The sequence below is a fragment of the Salvia hispanica genome, chromosome 4 (genome assembly GCF_029641045.1).
Source record: "Salvia hispanica isolate PSC_SH4W2 chromosome 4, Shi_PSC_v1, whole genome shotgun sequence".
Taxonomy (NCBI): Eukaryota; Viridiplantae; Streptophyta; class Magnoliopsida; order Lamiales; family Lamiaceae; genus Salvia; species Salvia hispanica.
The window spans coordinates 16,095,278-16,116,288 of NC_142695.1; the positions used below are offsets into that span (position 1 = coordinate 16,095,278).

Consider the following 21,011-nt stretch of genomic DNA (forward strand, 5'->3'; position numbering starts at 1 on the left):
TGTGATTACACAAATTTATGGATATGCGACAATAAATCAACTGCCAATTTATATGATTTCACAGATTTGTTCATATGATTAGTAATCTAATCTTAATCGAAGTCGAATTACTTTTTTTATTTTATTCATTCGATCTCGATTTGGTTATAGAGTATAGACATCCATTTCATGTATTCAACAAATAACTAGATTTATCCAAAAAATATTTCAAAAATAACTAGACATATCCAAAATAATCGTTAAAATAAGTACTAATGAATACTACATATTTTAACTGTGATGTATTAAATAAACTAGTATAATAGCATAGATTAATATATTTTTAAAATATTAATTTTTAATTTTAAATTAATTAAATAAAATTAGAGTCAACATTGACAATGAACCATATGAGTAACGATTTTAGTTATATGAGAATTAAAAATCTATACAAATCAACATTGAAACATAACAAATTTAAAACAAATCGCATAATATAATGTTTAAACATTAAATTGTGGAATAGGAAGTTAAAAATCATTCACGGTAAAGAATTAAACACAATGGATAATTACTCATCATTTTTAAAACTTATTTTTAAACTTCTTTTTAAGCTAACTTTAAAATTAAAATCAATCTTATCTAAACTAAAACCTTCAATCATTTATAATTCGTCACTCTTCAACAGAACTCATAGGTAAAATAACTCGTTTGTCATCTTTAAAGCCGCTCACCCAGTGGCGGATCCAGGAATTTATATTTGGGGGTACGAGTCATATGATAAATTATTAAATAATATACCAAAAATAAAAAATAATACTAAAATTAAAATTTTCTATATATATACTCCCTCCGTCCCAAGATAAGCGACCTACTTCTTTTGGGCACGGGATTTAAGGAATGGTATTTAAATAAGTTAAAGTGGAGAGAGTAAAGTATGAGAGAGAGAAAAGTAGAGGAGAGAAGAGAGAATAAAGTAGGTGGAGAATAAAGTAAGAGAGATAACTTTTTGCTAAAAATGGAAATAGGTCACTTATAGTGGAATACCCCAAAAAGGAATACGAGTCACTTATCTTGAGACGGAGGGAGTACATAATAGTACTAAAATATGAACTTTTTGTGTATAATTGATATAAGAAATATAAAAAAACATCAAAAAAATAGTGAAAATACAATTGAAAATGGTAAAAAGTCAAAAAGATCTTGATGAGATTCGGACTCAGGCTGGGAGAGATGCCAGGCGAGGACTCTTACCACTTGTGCTAAGTTAACATATTGTAACTATGAATACATATAATATACTAATATTGAAATTTTTGGGGGGTCATTCGAACCCCTGTGTTACCACCCCCCTCTGCCACTGTGCTCACCTCACCTAAAACTACAATAAGGAACAAAATCAATTTGCAATGCACAAAATCAATAATCAATATGTATTAAAATAATTATCCGTAGAGCAAAGCATAAGATGAGACTAAATAATCAAACAATTTACACCACATGCATTCGATGAAAGGACAAAAAATATTTTTATTTAGAATTCCAACCTAGCCATTGTCGTTGCAGACTCCTTCACCTCACATAATTCGTTTCTCCTTACTTCTTCTTCCCTTATTAATCTTTGTTGAAGAGATTAAGGTTGAAACGCATATTTATTTAATGATGCAAATCACCGATTAATACGAAGAATCGTCATATACTCATATAGTATGAAGCTTCTTCCAATAGTAAGAATAAAAACGCTAAATCTCCATTCTGCATAAAAATATATTTGAATGTGTGATTGAATTTGTTGCTACCAAATACTCAGTATCACATATTTATAGCCCATGTAATAATATGAGAGAATCCTATTTTAAAACCGTTTCACTCCCAAAACCTTTTTTCATTTTCCTCAGGCAGTTTTCCTAGCGAATCATTTAAAATTATAGTACCCACTCACTCCACTTCATCACAACCTCCCACTCACTCCACTAAATCACGCATTTAATGGATTATAAATTATATATATTAATTTAATATAATTTTTTAAATTAAATGAAAATCTTGTAAATTTCTCATAAACTCTTCTTTTATATATTGTATAGATTGAAAATAATAATATAAATTATTGTTAAAATAACTATTTTTTTCTAAGAATCTAAAAACTTTAAATTTATATAATTACTAGTATACCACGTGTGCGATGCACAGATCTTAATTTACTTTATAATATATACACTACGTAAAACAAAAATGATTATATATATGTAAACAACAATTAGATACTAACAAATTTAGTAAAAATTGGCAAATAATTCAACACATGACATTGGTTGTAGTTGAAAAAGGGCATTTCAGACTTCATCAAAACATAGTAAACAAACTCAAATTGCAGAACTTTCAACCTGGTTTGTACATTTAAATAAGACTATTTCAAAATATACGATCTAAATGGCAAAACAAATAGTATATCTTTTTCTGTTTCTTCAGCAAATAAATGCACAATTCCAACACATAAAAATTGAGTCACACATCTTCTTGAGCATCACCTTATTTATTTGCTTCAATGAATTCTCTGTACTCTTTCTTCATCTTCACACCCGATACAGTCCTACACATTCAAATTAAAACAATGATCAACAAAAACATAGTACTACCTTTTTTTATTTTTCTCAACGACAACGTTTTAGATTCTAACGATGTATTATAGAAAGATTAAGGCACTCATTATCCTTGCGGCATGAGCAAAAACATCACAAAGCTATCTAGATAATATGAAAAATTAGGTTGGTGCTATATCCGAGACGAATGCAACGGGTTGTAGTCCATAAAGGAATCGAAATATTGATGGTTGGGACAAAAAATACCATCTTCGACGCTCCAAATTTAACCAACCTGATCATTTCCTTGTTCTTGAAAAATTGTACACAAGGTGTGCCCATGATTCCTGCAGCCTCAGCTATTTCTGGATCTTCCTCGATGTCAATCTCGACCAAATGGACGTGCTGGTCGAATTCATCTATGACCTGCCATATCGAGAGGCTATAGCAGTTTAATTTGGTATGCAGAGTGAAATTGGTAGATGAAATTAAAAAAACTTCCATCGTAGTTGAAGAGCCTAATAGAGTGATGCGTGCGGTGTGATATATCACTCGATCTAACAGGTCCAGAGGATTCGACTAGACTTCAGAGGCTAGAAGATCATGAAACTATCAGAAAGGGGTCGTTGGGTGCACTCTATTCCTTCAAAAACCTCAACCCACTATACTACAACTTAGCACAGGGAAGTAAAGGACCGATCCCACGAGGACGAAGGTGTTACGAAACTGCATTTGAGGATGTTTTGGGAAAAGGAATTGGCTGCTGCCACGCAATTTTGTGGGTCGAGAACTTAAAACTACTGGGTCTGAGAGATAGTAAAAATTTTACTCTACCTACTGGGTCTAAGAACTGAGAACGTAAAGAACATGCATGACTTAGAGAAATGAGATATTTTAAAGTTCTAAAACAACTGGAGTAAACTTAACTAGACAGACTTTCCTAATTTAGACAGACAAGCATAAAGCGAAAGGTAGAGACAAGTTTCCTTAAACTACCAGGGTCTGGAAAAGCATGCAGAAAAGTAAAATGACAAAGCAGATCGTACTGACAGGGTCTAGGGGACAATGCAGAAAAGTAAAGTACATGCTGAAAAGTGCTGACATAAAGCAGATCTGGTTCTAACTACCAACAACTTCATCTTCTTCGGGAATCAAACGAGAATAGCAGATAAAACAGAGTATTAAACACCATGAAAACAGAGCAAACTTAAGATCTAGACTCAAAACGAGAAATTAAAGCCTAAACTAACAGATCTACGCTACTGGACCTAAATGATGCAGGAACAGAAAGTAAACAGCCATAATCATGCACAACGTAAACAACGAACACCAAATACGCGAAACTCCAACTCAAATACACCACGTTTCAACAAATCCAGACATCTCCATATGCAAATCCCCAACCTCCATCAACAAACCAACAGATTTCAGCTCCAAACATCCAACAATAAACAAGAACGAAAGTAAAAAGCAAGAAATAAAGATCAACTCAGCAAGATCCAACAAAAGCCAACATAAACTTCCATAATAACTAGAAATAGGTCTGAATCCAGTAGATCAAAGCAAGAACTAGAGTTATGAAACTTAAAACCAACAAGTACTAAACGAAAGCAAGTAAAGATTATTTCTTCGCCTTCACAAGGCGGTGTTACACAGCAAAATAACAATGATGAGAACCACGGTGGCCAGAATCCTCCATTCCAAGTGCGCAGCAAACGAAATGAGAAATTTGAAGTGTGAAACTAAAGCATGAAACGAAAGCTTGAGCTAAGAAAGTGTAGAAGTGGCTGTCTTGTTCTTCAAGGTTGAACTCTTTATATATGTGAGGCTCTGATCCCAAGGGTATCCCTCTGGTGATTTGACACTCTTGCCCTTGAGTAAGACTCTTTAAAATAATCTGCTCTCGCTCCATTCTGCTCCTGTCGCCAACTTTTGATTCTCCTAGGTCCGAACGACGACTTCTAATTTTTGCTTCAATTTCATCTCTTTTGCATCTGCCAGGTCAGGTAACAGCAACTCCTAGGTCCAGCAGATTTACTACGCACCTGAACTCATAAACATAGATCAGCGCCCCAAATGCACAGAATTTTAACCCTAAACCTATGCATGAAACGAGTCTTATCAGTAGTGATATACTCCTAACCTCCCACTCACTCCACTTAATCACATATTTTTAGACTTTAATTATATATTTTTAATTTAATATAATTTTAAATTAAATGACAATCTTGTAAATTTCTCCAGAACTCCCCTTTTATATATTGTATAGATGTATAGATTTCAATTTAAATTATACACCATTCATCGTTGAAAATACATAGATTTACCATTTTGGATTGTCCCCACAATTAGATCAAGTGTAAATATGTAAAGATCTTAACCAATTACACGTCATTAATAATGTGAACCTCACAATCCACTAACACTACTTTTTTCTTCTCTCTTTCTTATTTTTTCTATCTATAGTATTTTACCAATTATACATTAAAACTCATGTCATTTACAAATTTATGTATTTTTGAAAGACGGAGGAAATATCAATTTAAATGTAATTTTATATGAATTCTAACAATATCTTAATTAATATATTCTGATGATAATCATACAAAGACATTTGATAATTTTGATTTGAAATTGTCGTATATTTTGATAACAATTTAATATTAGCATATCTATGATATAAGGTGTAATCAATCAATTGCAAATTAAATATTTCTTACGAAATAAAATCTAAATCAATAAATTTCAAAATTTAATGTCAACAAATAACAATAAACTTGTCAATAAAAAATGTTAACACAACGCCAACCGATTTTACCACTTTATTACTAGTAATATTTTGCGCACTATACATTAATATTCATGAGTTTTAAGATCTACTACCTCGATCTGCGAATAGGAGTTCTGTTTATCCATTTCGGTTCATTCGCGATAGGAGTATCAGTTCACTTTTACTATAATTGTTATAGGCTCCACATTCCACTAATCATTCAGCTCACATTTCATTTAAAACTAATACTTCATTCGTCACCTAAAAATATGAACTTTTTAAACAACACGAATTTTAATGTAAAATTGGTAAAGTATAGAGAGTTTCTATTTTTAAGGGATTGAATGAGTATATACAAATGAGACTCGATACCACTAACTTTTTGTTCTACACGCTTTTCTTAACATTTCTTAAATCCGTGTTGGAAAGAACTGAAACTCCTATTCGCAGACGGAAGGGGTAATAGTTATTGATTATTCTTGATTATGCATGAATTTACACTTTAATATAATTCTCATTATATAAAGTATATCTAAAACGCCTCTAATTAAGGAGGATATTTGACGATAAAGTAAAACTCGATTGGTAAGATGTTTTCCCTTCATCTAATAGGTCAAGGGTCGAGTAATGAAAGACAATTCAGTCCATGTAAATTTCATTGTTAGCAGAGTGAGAACTTTAGTGCATGAAACATGAAGTTATTCGTCGACAAAATAGTGCCAAGTGATCGAGAGTAACCACTAAGAAGCAGAAACATCAAACATTTCTCCAACATTGGCGAAGTGTGGGGTTGAACAGAAAGAGACAGTACAATCCTATCAAGTTGCACCATACATCTACAGTAAACACGAATTTTACATATATTTTGGGATTATTTAATTCTTTTTGATTTTTTAATGTGATCTGACCATGTTTTTGTTTATATTCATATCAATTAGCAGCTTAATGAAATTGTTGAGCTATGAAAATAACAATGACTTAAAAGAAATTAAAATCATGATATATCAAGTTTGGAGTTGGAATCACAGGCTTACATTAGTTGAGTATCCGCTGAGTTTGCATAAGTGCCAAGATTAACCAAGAGAAATCAAAGCACATCTAGTGGTCTGTTGAAATAAGGCACAGTCTAGAGCATGTCTAATAATACGCTGAGTTGATTTCAACCAGACTAGTGGTATGTTAATTTTGTTTAGAAAAAAATATTTGTTAGCATATTTCTTAGTACATCTTAAAACCCAACTATCTCGCCAACTATAATGTGTTTGGATCATTTGTTGTGCATTTAGCCACAACAGAGTAGAGGTGCCCAAGGTTATGGTTTTGGAAAATGTTGAACCAAAATCGAATCGTGAGGGTGTTTTGCGGTTACGGTTCATTTCAAAAACCATCGGTTTCGGTTCCAAAACGGTGGTTTTAAACAGTTTTTACGGTTCAAAACCGTCGACGGTTCCGACTCGATTTCACGGTTTTCCGGCGGTTTTTTTGCAGTTTCGGCACGATTTTGGTTTGGAAATTTTCGAACATGAACCGAACCACGGTTCTAAAATCGACGATTTCGGTTCGAGTAAATTTTCGAGATTCCGGTTCGAATTAACCGTCGGAACCGTAAACATTGGGCACCACTACAGCAGAGGATGTTACACGCACCACATTATTTTATATAAAATTATATAAATATTTTAATTAAAGTATGTATGTAATTGTATCCCCCAGCTATGGTCGAATGCACACAGTAGGGGATCCAAATCCACTATAAATATACTTAACAGGGCTCGAATATGTGGCATCCAATACCACATTTACCCTTCATCATCAACCATTACACATTATTTCACCATTTTGGGAGTTGATCAAATAAGCAAGTAAAGAATTTGAAAAAAATAGAGAAAAGAGAACACATGTCATTTTTTACGTAATTTTTAGGATTCAATTTCTTTGGTGTAGAATGAATAAGTCATGTTTTCACTGTTGGGCAATTTTGGTTTAAGTAATTATTATTCTGTTCAGCTGACTAAAATGTCCCAAAAATTTGGTGGAAATAGAAATGAGAGGGGTACAAATGGAATATTGCCTTCAATTCTGGGTTCGAGAATCACTTCAATTACAAATACCACCAAATTCCGAAGAATTCATATAAGCCAGTTCTCGTGTTGAACAATGCGGGGCCAACAGTAACTTTAGCGTTGCCAAAAATTATTTTGTAGTATCTCGTACACTAAATACTAGGCCTGCTTATTCGGTCGGTTCCGGTTCTACCCGGTCCGGTTGACCGGATACTCGGTTACAAATTTTTATGAATCCTAAAACCGGAACCGGAACTGGAACCGGCCGGATCCGGTTCCGAACCGGTCAGGTAAGAACCGGTCGGTTCCGGTTCAGAACCGGAACCGATTTATAGTTTTAATTTTAATTTATTTAAATAATTCAACATCTAGAAATATAACAATTAATACCTATAAATTTAAATAAACACACAAAAATGCAAATCAAAATATTGAAAATCTTAACATGGAGTAAAAATATAGTTCTTGACCACTAATCATGTGATTTATGCACAACTACGTCTCAAAAGTGGTATACTAATTAAGCCTAGTCCACAGATTATGGAATTTCAATTCTTTAATATCTTTATTACATTATTATCACTCAGCAAAATACCTTCCATCAAATAAAACAATAAGGCCTATAAATCAATATAATTTCAAAGTAGTAGTATTTGATTTTGTCGTATACTTCCTCCGTCCACGATTAAGAGTCCCATTTCTAAATGGCGCGGGTTTTAAGAAATGTTAAGAAAAGTGAGTGGAAGAAAGTTAGTAGAATAGGGGTCTCACTTGTATATATTAGTTTTAAACGATATGTGAGTGGAATGAGTTAGTGGAATGTGGGGTCTCTTTACCATTGGTAATTATGAACCGGAACTCTTATTTGTGAACGGACCAAAATGAAAAAACGGGACTCTTATTCGTGGACAGAGGGAGTATTTCTTAACGATATAGATGTGTATCAAAATATACACTATAGATGTTAATTGAAAAAAATTGGATAAACTATACAATATGTTAGTAATTGAAAGCATATCAAACGAATTTATATTTGAAGCACATTCTTTTGATGTATTTCTAACTCAATTGAATACAAAAAATGAGGAGACATCAAATGAAAAATATGTACTCCATAGTTGTTGGCTCCTTAGGAAGTTAGGATTAATTGTAATTTAAGTAAAAAATAAATAAATGTTATTAAAACTAAAATTAAAAATCTGAAATTAATATATTATCCGGTTCCGGGTAGAACCGGAACCGAAAATTTTGAAAAATATTAGAACCGGTACCGGAACCGGAACCGGTTCTCCGGTTACAGATTCCTCAATTACCCGGCCGGTTCCGATTTCGATTCCGGGTACCCGAGAAGCGGAGAACCGATTAAGCAGGCCTACTAAATACCTATAAATGTTCAGAAAATACCCCAAATCTTGCCACAAATTGAAAGGTGCATAATACGTCCTTAGGGTTCAATGACATGAAAATTACCAACCGTAAATGGTGATAAACAAAATAATAAATGATACTCCATCTAATTAGAGATCTATGACAATATTTTCTAATATAAAGGACCTATAATATTTAGCATGAACTTAAACATACCCAACCCAAGTAAATAATCAAATCAAATTAAATTAGATTCATTAGTTACGTTTAGCAAAAATAAATGGTGGGAAAACTACGGTTGGAAATCACAGCCTCAGGTGAGTAATTAACCGTTAATCTGAAAAATAATTGCATAATTAACAGCGTTTTCTTTCTTCATATAGAAATAATTTCCACAAATCCAAACAAACAATCAAACAACGCTCAAACCCTAATCTCTGCTTAATCTATACATGCACATATAGATACAGTCTTCGATACCGGACTCGGATTGACTTGATCTCCTCCCATTCCGTTGGATCTGCCGCCATTTCTGCTTCGATCCGGCTGGTTCAGTCACTCATTGATTCAATTGCATCCGAAACGTTGATATCTCGGGAGGAGATTTTCTGGCATCCATGGAGGCGATCGAGGAATTGTCGCAGCTTTCTGATTCGATGCGGCAGGCGGCGGCGCTGCTTGCTGACGAGGACGTGGATGAGACGCCGTCTGCTTCTTCTTCCAAACGCCCCTCCACTTTCCTCAATGTTGTTGCTCTCGGAAACACTGTGAGTATGGCTAATCACAGCTTCGTTGCGCTCCATACTTGAAAGTGACTTAGACCTTCGTTGTTATGCAATACATCGGATCTGGACATGTGGTCTGTTATTTGACTTTGGAATCGGGATTGTGCACCTGTGATCTCATAGCTGGGGCTTATATGCTCTTTTGTGTTTGAATGTTTCATTCAACTGTTCCACTTTCTTTTGTATCTCATACGGAAGCTGGACTGCGTAGATCATGAATTTTGCCAGTTACATGTGTTGAAGAAAATAGATTTGGATAGCTACACAAATAAATTCTAATGTTGTTAGAGCTTGATGTGCCTTTAGAATGAGCATTTATTTATCCAAGGTATGGGTAGGTTAACTTCAGTTTCCAAATTCTAATGAGCAGGAGGGAGTGATAAAACTTTTGCCTCGTTTACAACCTTAGAGAAGTATTTTGACGCATCTGAAATTTCCAGTGTTCTATATGATTTGAGTCATGTAAAGAGTCCTATGCAAGATGTTAGGTGCTTGTTATGGCACTCCAAGTTGGTAATAACTGTGTTCATTTCTCAGCATGATGAGGTCTCACATTGATTTTCGGCTATGCTTATATTCATTTTGAATTGGGCTGAAATTTGAACTATCTCTACCTTTTTCCTTATGCATTCATAAACTATTGAAATTCTAAATCTAGAATTTGAAATGATCTATAGTACTCCCTCTATCCAGCCATAAGTGAGGCGCTTCTTTTGGGCACGAGATTTAAGAAATTGATACTTAAAGAGTTAAGTGGAAAGAGAGAAAAAGTAGAGCTGTGAAGAGTGAATAAAGTAGGTAAGAGAATAAAGTTTGAGGGCGGAAATGTATTATTATATGTTAGAAAGGAAATGACTCACCTATGGTGGGACACCCCAAAAAGGAAAGTGACTTGCTTTGGTCGGACAGAGGGAGTATAACTTTCAGATGTATCATGTATCTTTACTCTCATGTCAAGCTTAATGTCTTTAGTTTCAGAATTTGTTTAGGAGTCATGGAGTCATTCTATCGTAGCATAAATTAACTTCTCATATTATGCCATTTCTGGTATTGTTTTTTCTTGTCCACATTCTTTACAACCCATATTCTTATAATTTGAGGAGCTTCCATTACTCATTAGTCAACATTCAAACCTCCCAAGAGACTTATAAATATTACTCTCTCCGTCCCACAAGAATATGCACTTTTGGTTGAGCACGAGTTTTAATGCACAATTGGTAAAGTAAAAGAGAGATAGAAAGAAAAACTAAAGTATTGTTATTTGTTAGTGGAGAATGGGTCCCATCTCAGTAGAGAGAAAAGGTTTTCCAAAGTCAGAAAGTGCATACTCTTGTGGGACAGACTAAAAATGAAAGAGTGCATACTCTTGTAGGACGGGGGAGCATGAGATATTAGTAGATTGAATTGCATGGCCATAAATTTTTACGATGAATTTTCTGAAATTCTCAAGATATCACATTTCCTCTTAACTTCTGAACCTTCTGTAACTCCTTAAAGGTACTGACATACAGCTGCTACTGCTTCTTGAACTGATGATGGAAGTAATTTGTTCCATTGAGTTTATGGATTTTCATTTTGCTTCTTCCAAATTTGAATACTCAAGTATGAGCATGATCATGTTCCATGAAACTTAAATATGAAAAGCACGAACATGAACATATGTTTCTTTATTTCTTCTTAGCAAGCACGTAACTAAACTGATAGCACATACTCTGTGTTAATTATGACAAGGACTTTAATATAAGGTCAGAAAATGCCAATGAAGACCTAAAAGTTTGTAATCAGATGATTATGTCCCTGGTTTGTCCATGTATGTGCGCTTCAGTTGTGTATGATTAGATTCTGGGAAGTGGAGAAGTAGGAACCTTTAGTGGGACTTTCTCTTATTGAGGTCGTACCATCGAATCAGATGATCCTTGGTCTGGTGCTTTAGCAGGTGGCACATCTACTCAAGGTCTATTCAACTAATTTATTTTTGGAGTTTAATGACTCAATGTGTTTAAATTAAAATTTCAAAGTAGGCTAGCTCCTTAGGCCCTTCTTGGTATGATGGAATGAATGAGGGTGGAATGGAACGAAGGTACGAATGGAATAACAATTCCTTCGCATTTTCATTCCATTCTCTCCTCCATTATATCACATGATCATTCCATTCCATTATATCAATCAAAAGAATGGAATGGAAGTAGGAATCACCATTCCATCATACCAAGAAGGGCCTTACATTCTTACTAGGGTGAACATGCAGGGGCTGATATAAAATTGTTACCTTTTCACTTCAGTACTTAGCTGGTTTGCCTGTATTTATGTTGTCTTTGTCATGGGATATCTTCTGACTGAGACATTTTTATCAGGGCGCAGGTAAGTCTGCTGTATTAAATAGTCTAATCGGGCATCCTGCGTTGGTGAGTGTCATGAGCTCTTACTCATAATCATCTATTATATATTAACATAAGAATAAGCTCATTCCTTCTTATTAACCTTAATTCTACAGCCAACTGGTGAAGGTGGTGCTACTCGTGCTCCCATAGTTGTTGATTTAACAAGGGATGCCTCCATGAGCAGTAAATCAATCATTCTGCAGATTGATAGTAAATCTCAGCAAGTTTCTGCAAGTGAGGCCTTTTACTGAACTTTTAAGTGTAATGCAGAGTTCTGTAGGAGCTAGTAGGCATTCTATTCACAGACCATAAAAAAAGAATTCTATACTATCTTGGTTGTCTGATCACTCGGAGTCCATCCTTTGAATCTTTTGAACTGTCATAGGTGCTCTACGGCATTCATTACAGGACAGATTGAGCAAAAGTTCAGGCAAGAGTCGAGATGAGATATATTTAAAACTTCAAACCAGTACAGGTATGTCTATGGAAATTATTATTTTTACCTATTTGTTTCTGGGTCTTTTCCATGCTGTTGCTTCTACTTATTGAGCTTAGAGTACCTGGAATGTTTATATTAGTTATCTATTGTCTTCCAGCTCCCCCATTGAAATTGATAGATTTGCCTGGAGTGGATAAGGGGAGTCTTGATGATCCACTGGTAAGGATATTAAGGACATCCGTTAGACTGAATTTGAGGATTTTATGTTAGACACAGAAATTCGTAGTTAATTATCCTGATAACCCATTTTCCTCCCTACAGAGTCAATACGCTGAACGCAGTGATGCAATATTATTGGTTGTGATACCTGCTTCCCAGGCCCCAGAAGTGGCCTCAGCTAAAGCAATCAGAATTGCGAAGGAGCTTGACGGAGAATGTGGGTTTGCTCTGTGTTTTCTTCATGATTTATAACATTCCAGAAAAGGAAAAACTAGGAAGAACTATAAAGAGTTCTGTCTTCTGTCCAGTTTTATACCTATATGTGATCAACCTATGTTTCTATTTCTTAGTTACGAGAACTGTTGGAGTCATTAGCAAGATAGATCAAGCATCTTCAGAACCAAAAGTCCTAGCTGCTGTGCAGGCTCTTCTATCGAACCAAGGACCCCGAAGTACATCTGATATTCCATGGGTCGCTTTGATTGGTCAATCTGTCTCTATAGCATCCTCACAATCGGGGAGCGTTGGTGCCGATAATTCCTTAGAAACTGCATGGCGAGCAGAGACTGAAAGTTTGAAATCTATACTGACTGGAGCCCCTCAAAGCAAGCTTGGGCGAGTAGCCTTGGTAGAGACCCTGGCTCAACAGATCCGAAGTCGTATGAAAGTTAGACTTCCTAACCTTCTATCTGGGTATGATATTGCTTCAAGCTTCTTGTCCTTGGTTTACCACTTGTACTATTATATCTTGAAGACATGTTCTGTTTCTGTAAGCCACATAGTAAATACTTAATGTTTTTCCTAAGATGAAGTGATGAGCATAACTAATATTTTTCTCCATCTAGAAAATGATTTATCTATCCCATGATGACATCTACTCCCTCCGTTTATGCAAAAATTGTGACAACTTTCTTTTTCGTTCCGTCCGCAAAAACTTTGCCAGTTTCCTTTTTTAGTAGTAGTATCCACACAGCTCACAATTTTCACCATTTAGTGAGACCCTTACTCCACTCATACACTACTAACCATTTTATTAAAACCCGTTTCATCCACAATGTAGCTATTGTGCCATCCACAATGTGGCTATTTTGTTTTGACAAAGATTAGATGTCATATAGACATTTTCTTCTTTCAACATTTGTTTTGGAGTCAATTCATACGTCTATGTTTTAGGTTGCTTTTTCTTGTTTTTTTTTTTTCATTTTTACTGGTGTAAATGACTCTATCTGCGAAATATCTGATTGCACACTTAGTGAAATGGTTCTATTATGATTTACCCCTCCCATAGAAGATTGGTTGGCCCTGATACATGATTTTCTCATTATGTAATTTGATTATGGATACTAAAAAACTACTTTTTCTTCATTAGTTTGTTCGAGTATTGAAAACATATATTGACCGTGTACCTATTCTGCATTTCCTGAAGGCTCCAGGGTAAGTCCCAAATAGTACAGGAAGAACTAGTCAAACTTGGTGAGCAGATGGTTCACAGCTCTGAGGGTACAAAGGCTTTAGCCTTGGAGCTTTGCCGTGAATTTGAGGACAGATTCCTCCAACACATCACAACTGGGGAGGTGAGATATGATTAAAGCTATTTTCTGATTAGCCTCGCAATTGTAGTATTGATTAACATTTTTAACATGAATTGGAAGGACAAATTCCTCCGGCTTATCTTTGTGACACATAAATGCATCTAACTTATCATATATTTATACTGTGTTATATATGCTGTACCCTATCTGGGTCAGTTAAAACAAGATCAATAGATGGAGCATCAATGGTTCATCCATGGGCACCCACTTTAAAAGAATTAGTATTCTACCTAGATTTGAATCACAATTCTTTGCAGGGTTTTGGATGGAAAGTTGTTGCTAGTTTTGAAGGAAATTTCCCCAATAGAATCAAGCAATTGCCTTTAGATAGACATTTCGACATCAATAACGTAAAGAGGGTATGCTTTCTACATCATCTCAACAATGATATGTTCTGAAGTCTTATTTTTTGCTCATTTACACTTGTAAATCTCTCCAGATTGTTCTTGAAGCTGACGGTTATCAACCTTATCTTATATCTCCTGAGAAAGGGCTGAGATCTTTAATAAAGGGTGTTTTGGAGCTTGCTAAAGAACCTTCACGTCTTTGTGTTGATGAGGTAAGCCTTGAATAATTTCTCTGTCTGTTGGATGATGTCCTAATTATGATCCAAGATTAAAGTGCCGTCTTTCTCAGAAGTCAGACCTTTCTTGGATATTGAACTTGATGGAAATTATATCTTTATATCTGAATTTTGTAACTTGCACCTTGGTGTTTGCTCCACATGATTTTGTTTCTACCCCCTTTTCCATTTTTTTCATGCAATGTCACTTTCTCTTCTGCATACAACAAAGCTACAATATTTACAATCATGTGAATAGGTGCACAGGGTACTTGTTGATATCGTAACAGCTGCTGCGAATGCCACACCAGGCCTTGGAAGATATCCTCCATTTAAGCGAGAGGTACATGATTGAGATGGAGCTATAGATTTCAACAGTTGATATTATGCTAATTGTTTCTTCTGAGTCAGAGAATGTATTTCTGCTTCATGTGTAGGTCATAGCGGTTGCCTCAACTGCTCTTGAAAGCTACAAAACTAATGCAAAAAATATGGTAGTAGCACTTGTTGACATGGAACGCGCATTTGTTCCTCCCCAACATTTTATCCGATTGGTGCAGAGGCGGTATGCTTAGCAATTTGATTGAGTTCTGGACCATTTGCAGCTTTTATCTGGCTTTCTTTAGATTTTTGAGAAATAGTAGGAGAAAGTATATTGACAATAAAATTTGGTTTGATCTTTTATTTGTTTACTTTTTTTGGTTTCTAATTGTGCAGAGGTAGTGGAAGAAAATGAGTTGATTATCAAATTTACCTTTTCTATATTTATTGTGTTTAGTTGCCTTTTTGTAATACAGAATTAATTTGGTTTTTCCCTTCTTGATGGTCATATTGCATATTCATATAGTTGTTTCTTTTGATCATTCTTCCAGGATGGATAGACAGCGGCGTGAAGAGGAGCTGAAAGGTCGATCTTCCAAAAAGGCTCATGAAGCCGAGCAGTCCATGTTAAATAGGGTATGTAATGTTTTCTTTGTTACTCTTTCCTTTCTTTCTCCTTTTTGAGGATACTCAAATTGCATGGTCCTTCAATATTGGTTGCGGAAAGTTTCTTAAACTTTATGTTCTGATTTAACTGTCTTGGTTCCTGTTTCAGGCAACAAGTCCTCAAACTGGAGGCCAGCAGAGTGGGGGTGGCTTAAAGTCAATGAAGGACAATAAATCTAGTCAACAAGATAAAGAAAAGGATGTGCAAGATGAACCAGTCCTAAAAGTTGCTGGGCCGGAAGGGGAAATAACTGCAGGTTCATGATGACTTTTTATTTGCAGTTTTACACTTCTCATAAACCAAAGGCTGGATGTCATCTAGATGTGGTGATTCGATAGGTTTTTGTTTTTGTTATTGATATTATCATTGTCTCAACACTCAGGTTATGGTTTAGTGCAACTTTGATGTTTGATAAAATTTTGAGAATGCCCTATTAAAATTTGTTTTGTTGGCTCGTCCTTGCACAGAATTTTCTGACTAGTAAAGCAACTACTGATCAAGAATTTGGTGTTTGTGCAATTTTAAATCGATGGTCATTTTAATTGACCACTTATATGGTATTTTTCCCAGTGTTGTTTAATGTATTTATCATCTATAAGGAAAACTAGCATATTCTAATTCGTTTTAAAATTTTGGCTTAAGTTTCGATTAGGGATTAATTTCCACCTTTTTCAGGCTTTTTGTTGAAGAAAAGTAACAAAAACAGCGGGTGGAGCAAAAGATGGTTTGTTCTGAATGAAAAGACTGGAAAAGTGAGTCCATTCATGGTTTGGATGTATTGGAATAAGATCAATTATTCCATGTTGTGATTAGATCAATGGGAGACAATGCTTGATTTTTTCCATCTTTAATTCTGGGTTGCTGAATAGAAAGAAAATTTTCTGATCCAACTCCTTTTAGCTTGTTATGTATGAACTTTCCTTAATCGCAGATATTCTTAAACTTGTAGTCAGTTGAAATTTCTAATAGGTGAATAGGTCTATGCATATATTCTTAGTTGGTTTTTCTACTTCTGTGTTCTGACATTGAACTTATTTAATTATTTTCAGTAGTTCAATGAAGAGTTTCTAACAGCAAGTAAAAGACGTTCTTATTTGATGAAAAAAAAGTGTGCTTTTGTTTATAATTATGCTCCGTTCTCTGGTCACCTTATGATGTACCCTGCTGATTCATTATTTTCTTGGATCTCTCTGCAGCTTGGATACACCAAGAAACAGGAAGAACGGCATTTTCGTGGTGTTATCACTTTGGAGGTACTTACTGGCAGTGTACTGCATGTCTGTGAGCCCCTCAAATGCATTATTTAGGAAACCAACTTGTATATTATGGTTCTTATTATCAGGAATGTAACTTGGAAGAAGTTTCAGAGGAAGAAGAATCTCCTCCTACAAAGAGTTCTAAAGACAAAAAGGCAAGTGGTCGTGATGCTGGAAAAGGACCCAGTCTTGCATTCAAGCTAACAAGCAGGGTTCAGTATAAGACTGTTCTTAAAGGTTCTTTTAAGTTCTTGTTCTCATGAGGCATTCTTTTCGTTAAGAAGTAAAGATTAAAACTGACTAGAACTTTACTCATTTCTGCAGCTCAAAGTGCTGTTGTTTTGAAGGCTGAGAGTATGCAAGAAAAGACCGAGTGGTTGAGTAAGTTAAGAAATGTAATCAGTTCTAAAGGAGGTCAAGTGAAGGGTGAAACTGGTCCTCCAATGCGGCAAAGCCTTTCTGACGGTTCTCTTGTAAATAATTTGCTTACTTCTGCACATTCCAAATGTCTGATGCATATATGCTCCTTAACTGGTTGATATTTTCTGATTGATATGAGGTTAATGTATTGCTGTTACACTTATTATGTGAAGTCCTGTATGGGAGAAATATGATTTTTCAAGTCTATCTATTTCCTTGTATTGTCACTGGAGTATCAAATCTTTTCTACATTTGCACGACAAAGCCCTGCTTACTGATCTTACTGTGGTTGCTTTGACTAGGATACAATGGCCCGAAGACCTGCAGATCCTGAGGAAGAACTTCGATGGATGGCTCAGGAAGTGCGTGGTTATGTTGAAGCTGTTCTGAACAGTCTTGCTGCTAATGTTCCAAAGGTTGGGTTTAATATTGAAATGGTCTTTTGGCTTGGAGTCGTCAAGCTCCTTCTTTTCATGTATAATTATTGTATTGCAGGCGGTTGTACTTTGCCAAGTAGAGATGGCAAAAGAAGACATGCTTAATAAACTGTACATTTCTGTCAGGTTAGTGTCATTTCCATGCTACGAGTTGTTCTAAATAGTCGTGAAATATTGTGTTGATTTTCAATCTCAGTTCTCATATTCATGATATGGCTTGATTTAAATTGGAACTGTAGTGCCCAAAGCACAGCTAGAATAGAAGAGTTGCTCCTTGAGGACCAGAATGTAAAGCGCAGGCGAGAACGCCACCAGAAACAATCCGCTCTTCTCTCCAAGCTGACAAGGAACTTAAGCATTCACGACAATAGGGCAGCAGCAGCCTCCAGCTTCTCCAACAACGGAGCAGGTATTTTTTGAAGAAATTAGCAATGACTATCTTTACTTGCAGTTAAGGTTTCATTAGTCCCGTTCCGTCTAATGTCTAATCTGAAAATTTGTAGTTGAAAAATATCTAAAAGTATTCTAGTAGGAAACTTGTGTCGTTCTAAAAAGTGTGGATGCATAATAATGATTTCAAAATAAGTATACAAAATGAAAGGGGAAAAAATGATGTAGTTGCTGAATTAAGATCTTGCAATACAGTCCTCAATGTGAACTTATTATGCGACCCTGCGCAGAGAATAGTCCAACTGCCACGGGTCCATCCTCAGGCGACGACTGGAGAATGGCGTTTGATGCTGCTGCCAACGGTCCAAGTGATTCGTATGGGGATTCTAGATCCAATGGTCATAGTCGAAGGTACAGTGATCCTCCACAAAATGGTGATGTGAGCTCAGGGGCAAACTCTGGTAGCCGTCGCACCCCTAACCGACTGCCACCTGCTCCTCCTTCATCCAGCTCTAGTTATAGATCTTAGAATTATGTGGGGGTGATTTTGACGAAAAATCTGTTCATGCATTCTTATCGAGTGGGTGCTTTATTTCCGAGGTGTCACGAGCCACTCTGATTGATCTGAAATCGAGAATTGGTATAGTTCTGTAGATAAATACTCCACGATTGATGTGTCTGTCATTCATGTTGCAGCTTGTTGCATTTTTTGTATCGGCCATTGCCTTATATTGAAGTTTCTATACTCGGATGTAATGTGTGTTCTCTTCATGAGAATATTAACATTTTCTCTATTTTTACACCCAACCAACCGTCACGAAATGAAACCACCATTCTTTAACTATTTCAATTCTGCATTTACATTTGCTACCATTGTGTTCGGTTGTCTAAGATCTTATCCTCAAATTGTATGTATAAATTTATTAAGATTTGTCACAGCTTAATGTCAACTCTTATAAGTTAAGACTCATCATACGTGACATTTTCCGTACCAAAACTTATCTAATTAATTGAACTAGATATCAACTGCAATATTTTTCCCAAAGCCCCATCTCAACTCCTTTTTGGCACTATTAGTCCATTATTAAAACAATTCATTCATCGCCACTTCTTAATATGTTTTCTTTTTCTAGTTTTTCATTTATTTTCTTCTTTTCTGGTTGACTTCCTTCCTTGTCATGCCCCACCCCTCTAAAAAATACATTAAAATTACAAAAAAAAAACAAACACATTTGGAATGAAATAAATTAAACACACAATAAATGCGGTCCTTACAGAAGATTTATTAAATCATGTCTAAATGGATATCAAACCATATTTAGATGCTAGGTACTATTGCTGTGGGTAGTTAAAGTATCAATTTTCAGAAAGTATAATAGCGTGCGATCATTTCCTAGCAAGTTAAGGTAATTGTCTTCTACAAAATGGAGAATAAATTGTGAATTAAACCTCTCCCATTACAAAAGAGGGTAAACCATCAATGCTAGATAATTCTCTAATCAAATCAGCACTAACTAACCCCTTCTTTGCTTCAACTATAAGTTAGATTTCAAGAAAAACACAAACTCAGAATCTCTCTTCTCTCTTATCCAAACAGAGAGAGTGAGTGAGAGAGAGTGAAGATTCTGCAACACACACAAACACAATGACAGGCAAGCAGCCAAAGCCCATGAATGGGAAGCTAATCTTGAGCTGCTTTTTCCTCCTCTCTCTTCTTACTGATAAAGAGACCAACATTCCCATATTCCTCTGATTCACTCACTTCATATTTTTCAAACACATACACCAAAATCCCATCTTCTGTATCAAATACATTAGTCCACATGCACTCTCAAGAACCACCCCACAACAAACTGTTCTAGAAGTCTCAGTCTCCCTCAAAGTCCTCCAAAGAAAATCACCCTGCAATTTCCTAGTCTTCGGATTAGGCTACGACAGCCTACTGTGGACCTCTCTCAACCATGGCGGCCGCACTGTCTTCCTCGAGGAAAGCGAGAACTGGATCAAAAACTTCACGGTAGAGCACCCGTCTCTTGAATCCTACCATGTTGTGTATGACACCAAGAGGACTCAAGCTAAACAACTCCACCAGATTGGGATGCAAGAGCAGTGCCAACAAGTGTGTGATCCAAGACACTCCAAATGCCGGCTTGCTCTAAAGAGCTTGCCTAGTTTTGTGTATGAGACACAGTGGGATCTGATCATGGTGGATGCACCCACAGGATACACAGACTACATGCCCGGGAGGATGAGCGCCATCTACACGGCTGGATTGTTGGCCAGGAACAGATTAGACGGTGACACTGATGTGTTTGTGCATGATATTAATAGGCAGGTGGAGGATACATTTTCTTTGTCTTTTCTGTGCAAGGGTTATATGGTGGAGGAGAAAGGGTTGATGAGGCATTTCAACATCCCAAGTCATAAAAAGACCAGTGTAGGAACCCCATTTTGTCCCTAGTTTGATTGCTAAAGTTACATCATCCTTTTCCTAGTTTCAGATAAATAATCACACATTGGACGATTTTATCTAATAAAAGTTTTTATCAGTTTTCAGTTGCCTTTATGATCTTGAATTTGATTTTGATTTATTGGTTATTGTAAAAACTTTTCTACCTTGGGAAACACTATATATAATAATCTCACTTTATATGTGTAATGCAATTGTTCTTACGTTCGCGATAGTTATAGTGAGAACCGTTCTATCATTAGTGCAATCGATTTTTACGTTCTTGCTATTAACAATCAATTATAGCTTACCATTGATGGTTTGATTTACA

At 35.6% G+C, this 21,011-nt stretch overlaps 1 protein-coding gene and 1 pseudogene across 1 annotated transcript; both read left to right on the top strand.

Moving 5' to 3' along the window:
* Nucleotides 1–9,160: 9,160 nt before the first annotated feature.
* Nucleotides 9,161–19,075, top strand: LOC125194411 (dynamin-2A-like). Its single transcript, XM_048092605.2, has 22 exons — nucleotides 9,161–9,529; nucleotides 11,902–11,952; nucleotides 12,042–12,162; nucleotides 12,314–12,403; nucleotides 12,525–12,586; nucleotides 12,689–12,803; nucleotides 12,937–13,279; nucleotides 14,013–14,160; nucleotides 14,436–14,537; nucleotides 14,618–14,737; nucleotides 15,000–15,083; nucleotides 15,178–15,305; nucleotides 15,613–15,697; nucleotides 15,837–15,984; nucleotides 16,404–16,480; nucleotides 16,925–16,981; nucleotides 17,071–17,221; nucleotides 17,309–17,457; nucleotides 17,707–17,820; nucleotides 17,900–17,967; nucleotides 18,081–18,250; nucleotides 18,522–19,075. The coding sequence occupies exons 1-22, from the start codon at nucleotides 9,380–9,382 to the stop codon at nucleotides 18,758–18,760; spliced, it is 2,772 nt and encodes a 923-aa protein (XP_047948562.2). The 5' UTR covers nucleotides 9,161–9,379; the 3' UTR covers nucleotides 18,761–19,075.
* Nucleotides 19,076–19,639: 564 nt separating this feature from the next.
* Nucleotides 19,640–20,793, top strand: LOC125191634 (glucuronoxylan 4-O-methyltransferase 2 pseudogene; annotated as a pseudogene).
* The last annotated feature ends 218 nt before the right edge of the window (nucleotides 20,794–21,011 follow it).

Coding starts and splice junctions, on each gene's coding strand:
- LOC125194411 (XM_048092605.2), top strand. CDS start 9,380: ATGGAGGCGATCGAGGAATTGTCGCAGCTTTCTGATTCGATGCGGCAG. Junction 12,163..12,313: donor ATCTCAGCAAGTTTCTGCAA/GTGAGGCCTTTT, acceptor GAACTGTCATAG/GTGCTCTACGGCATTCATTA. Junction 14,738..14,999: donor CACGTCTTTGTGTTGATGAG/GTAAGCCTTGAA, acceptor TCATGTGAATAG/GTGCACAGGGTACTTGTTGA.